Source organism: Sinocyclocheilus anshuiensis, unplaced genomic scaffold (genome assembly GCF_001515605.1).
Source record: "Sinocyclocheilus anshuiensis isolate Anshui unplaced genomic scaffold, SAMN03320099.WGS_v1.1 scaffold2366, whole genome shotgun sequence".
Taxonomy (NCBI): Eukaryota; Metazoa; Chordata; class Actinopteri; order Cypriniformes; family Cyprinidae; genus Sinocyclocheilus; species Sinocyclocheilus anshuiensis.
The window spans coordinates 157,527-162,477 of NW_015557543.1; the positions used below are offsets into that span (position 1 = coordinate 157,527).

At 33.3% G+C, this 4,951-nt stretch overlaps 1 protein-coding gene across 2 annotated transcripts in view; it reads right to left on the minus strand.

Annotated features, from left to right (window-relative positions):
- LOC107679309 (E3 ubiquitin-protein ligase HACE1) overlaps positions 1-4,951 on the minus strand; it is a 35,163-nt gene that overhangs the window by 4,820 nt on the left and 25,392 nt on the right. For both annotated transcript variants that reach the window (XM_016474832.1, XM_016474833.1), the window contains one exon: positions 2,662-2,793. In XM_016474832.1, the coding sequence (XP_016330318.1) occupies positions 2,662-2,793 (132 nt within the window). The remainder of the gene's footprint in view (positions 1-2,661; positions 2,794-4,951) is intronic.

Genomic DNA, 4,951 nt, shown 5'->3' on the forward strand with positions numbered 1-4,951 from the left:
TGTGGGGGGGGGGGGGAATCCTTTTTTTTTGTTTTTTGTGTTCAACAGAAGAAAGAAACTCAAAGTAAATGACAGACTTTTCATTTTTGGGTTAACTATCACTTTAAGTCTGTTTTGTTTTAATCATAGTTTTTGTCTTTGGACAGCAATAAATCTCTTTTAAATTTAGTTATTCCATTGTTGGATAATCATACATTAGTAGTTAATGACTGAAATTGCAGTGTATAATTTTAGCCAATGAAAAGAACATTTTAGATAACGATAATTTTCAAAAAGCATAAAAAAATGTCTAACATCATAATTTTTGTAGACACTTAAAACACACACACACACGCGTATATACATACATACATGTTATTTATCAAGAAACAAGTATTAGCTATTTAGTAACTCTGTTGTGAATTCTTCATTCTTTAGATGTTAATTTTCTCTATTTTAAAGGCAGTGTGTCGACAACGGCATATTATCACTTACACATTCTGATAAGCATGTAACTTGGTTCCAGTTTACTTGTGCATTCACTGTATTACCTGTGCAAATGCAAGCTGTAGTATTATGTTTATGTTGTGAATTAATCTTATATACTTTGTCTGAGCTAATTAAGAGTGATCTCATTTTACTGGTGTTCAGGACTTCCATCTTACATCATACTACAAAACATACTATGCTTTTTTTTCACCACATTTCTATTTTTTTTTCCTTCAGTGAGCACAGGAGAGAAAATAGTAGAGTGAAACTCCAAATGAAAAATGCAACGTAAGAATATAAAGAGATAGAAGCAGGAGTCTCATGCAGAGATGAGAGGAGGAATCTACTGACCAGCTCATAGCTCATATTGAGCTGGATGAGCGAGGGGGGGATGAAAGTGTGAAAGCCCTGCAGGAAGGCATTGATCTGTGATCTGCGCGCTCGGGTGATCCTGAGCTCCGTCACCAGCATGAAAGTGTGAAAGCCCTGCAGGAAGGCATTGATCTGCGGCTGAATCGCTCGGGTCATCCTGAGCTCCGTCACCAGCTGCACATACTCTGCCTGACACACACAGAAACATGACAAATCAGACAAAAATCCCACCATCATTCACTTCGTCACAATCATGGCAATCATGGATGAACTAAGTAGTCTCTGAGTGACTAAAATGAAGGCAATTGTCCCTAATAAAATAGGTACAATAGGTACTGCAAGTGTAAATGATTTTAAAATGATTCTGAAAAGTACGGTTCATATTTTTCTAAAGTACTTTTGATTTCATGAGTAAAAATTTTTAATGAAAAAGTTGTTTAACTTTAAAAGACTACTAATTAACCTATTTGAATAATAAATGAATGAAAGAATGAAAGAATGAATGAATGAATGAATGAATGAATGAATACATGCATACATAAATTAGGTAACTGGCTCATTTAACCCAGGTGTTCCATATAGTTGATTCCAATAGTGTGATTTTAGAATGTTGCTAAATTAATAATGCAATACTCCAATGTCCACAAAAAAATATTCAAAACATTCTAAAGTTTAAAGTCAGTAAGATTTTTTAAATGTTATATTATGTCTCTTATGTTCACCGATGCTTGCTTGCTTTATTTATTGATGTATTTATTTATTCATTCATTTAAAATACAATAAAAACAGTAATATACTGAAACATTATTACAATAAAAAAAGCTGTATTTTCAGCATCATTACTCATTATCCAGTCTTCAGTGTCACATGATCCTTCAGAAATCATTCTAAAATGCTGATTTACTGCTCAAGAAACATTTCTTATTATTATCGGTGTTGAAAACAATTGTGCTGCATAATAGTTTTGTGGAAATCATGAGATTTCTTTTTTCAGGACTCTTTCATGAATAGAATGTGGCTGTTGCCTACTGTTTGTATTACATAACTAACAAAAAAAAACTGAAACACGTCTAACTATTAGGGATGTAACGATTAATCGCGAGCCGGTTGAAAATCGATTTAAATATGTGACGATTCAAATCGGTTGAGATGCTAAACAAATCGCGATTCAATTAGGGGTAGGAGTTTATATGAATGTATGTCTGAGGGGAACTTACTGTCTTTCGATGGTATTTTTCTTTTCCTCTTGCCTCTGTATAATGCATATCAGGGCTCCAGACTCATTCTTCCCACTGGTCGCTCTTTTGATATATATATATATATATATATATATATACACATTTATCAACATACATAATATTTATCAAGAAACAAGTATTAGCTATTTAGTAACTCTGTTGTGAATTCTTCATTCTTTAGATGTTAATTTTCTCTATTTTAAAGGCAGTGTGTCGACAACGGCATATTATCACTTACACATTCTGATAAGCATGTAACTTGGTTCCAGTTTACTTGTGCATTCACTGTATTACCTGTGCAAATGCAAGCTGTAGTATTATGTTTATGTTGTGAATTAATCTTATATACTTTGTCTGAGCTAATTAAGAGTGATCTCATTTTACTGGTGTTCAGGACTTCCATCTTACATCATACTACAAAACATACTATGCTTTTTTTTCACCACATTTCTATTTTTTTTTCCTTCAGTGAGCACAGGAGAGAAAATAGTAGAGTGAAACTCCAAATGAAAAATGCAACGTAAGAATATAAAGAGATAGAAGCAGGAGTCTCATGCAGAGATGAGAGGAGGAATCTACTGACCAGCTCATATTCATCAAAGAGCTGGATGAGCGAGGGGGGGATGAAAGTGTGAAAGCCCTGCAGGAAGGCATTGATCTGCGGCTGAATCGCTCGGGTCATCCTGAGCTCCGTCACCAGCTGCACATACTCTGCCTGACACACACAGAAACATGACAAATCAGACAAAAATCCCACCATCATTCACTTCGTCACAATCATGGAGAAATGCTTTGAACTAAGTAGTCTCTGAGTGACTAAAATGAAGGCAATTGTCCCTAATAAAATAGGTACTTCATCTCATGCAAGTGTAAATGATTTTAAAATGATTCTGAAAAGTACGGTTCATATTTTTCTAAAGTACTTTTGATTTCATGAGTAAAAATTTTTAATGAAAAAGTTGTTTAACTTTAAAAGACTACTAATTAACCTATTTGAATAATAAATGAATGAAAGAATGAAAGAATGAATGAATGAATGAATGAATGAATACATGCATACATAAATTAGGTAACTGGCTCATTTAACCCAGGTGTTCCATATAGTTGATTCCAATAGTGTGATTTTAGAATGTTGCTAAATTAATAATGCAATACTCCAATGTCCACAAAAAAATATTCAAAACATTCTAAAGTTTAAAGTCAGTAAGATTTTTTAAATGTTATATTATGTCTCTTATGTTCACCGATGCTTGCTTGCTTTATTTATTGATGTATTTATTTATTCATTCATTTAAAATACAATAAAAACAGTAATATACTGAAACATTATTACAATAAAAAAAGCTGTATTTTCAGCATCATTACTCATTATCCAGTCTTCAGTGTCACATGATCCTTCAGAAATCATTCTAAAATGCTGATTTACTGCTCAAGAAACATTTCTTATTATTATCGGTGTTGAAAACAATTGTGCTGCATAATAGTTTTGTGGAAATCATGAGATTTCTTTTTTCAGGACTCTTTCATGAATAGAATGTGGCTGTTGCCTACTGTTTGTATTACATAACTAACAAAAAAAAACTGAAACACGTCTAACTATTAGGGATGTAACGATTAATCGCGAGCCGGTTGAAAATCGATTTAAATATGTGACGATTCAGCATACATCTACACACCTTTCCTTTTTTAAGACTAAAACAAAAGATGGATTCATTATTTGGTGAAATAATTAAGATGGTTATTCTTAATTAAAAAGCACAACAACAATAAATCAGTAAGATACAATGACAAACTAGCTTACAAAACGTTTATTAACAAAAGCGAATAAGATGAGGCATGGCACACATCACATGCTGTATTATATACCGACTAATAAATTACAGAACGTTTAGCAAACACTGAGGAATCAAATAAATAAAAGAGAGCCATAGCTTAAGGTAAACAGCACAGATAAGTTTTTAAAAAATGAAAACAAAAAGAAAAGTAAAACGGTGACAGTGCTTGCATGTTTTTTCCCCCCACAAGAATACCAGCATGTTCACCTTGTCTGGTTTAAGAAGCGGTCTTTTACTTGACTTTCGCTTGAAAACCATCCATCGTTTCCTCAATATGCGCATCATTTTTGCTGTAGCTGAGTAGGTATACTCTCTAAGCGCTGTTTCGTTATGCTTTCAGTTTCGTTTGCCCTTTGATGTTTCTCATATGCAACAGAAATTGCAGCGCTTATGAGTTGACCAACGCGGTGGTCGCGCCAGTGCGACAGCACACAAAATTTAGTCGCAGTCTGGAGCCCTGCATATTAAAGTTCATAAGTGCAGCTTTGCTTTATTTACAGCAGAAACCAAGGAAACGCTTTAAGCGCCACCTGCTGGCAGAGAGTGAATCTGCGTCTCATTCAGCTCGTCTGCTGTTTCAGTTTCATGCAGATATTTTTTATGCATAGTTTCACAAAACTAAAGTCAAACCATTCTGTTTTTGCTTCAAATTTCGAAATTATACAATGTAATTTAGATTAAAAACTGCTCATGTTGCATGTACGCAGCATCTTTGTTTGGACTGTGATTAAAATGCAGTGGTTGCCTCTAATTTTAAATGTTAAGAGCACAGACAAAGCCTTCATTTGTTTATATGAAGATATTTATTTAATTTGGGGCTTGTTTTAAAATTCAAATTTAGTTTTGTTATTTACATTTACATTATATTTAAATTTTGTTATTTAGCAGACGCTTTTATCCAAGGCGACTTACAAATGAGGACAATAGAAGCAATCAAAACCAACAAAAGAGCAATAATTTACAAGTGCTATATTAGTATATTATTATAGTGTTATAATTCAATTTCACAAAGAAATGTGCAGCATTTTGTCCAAGCAA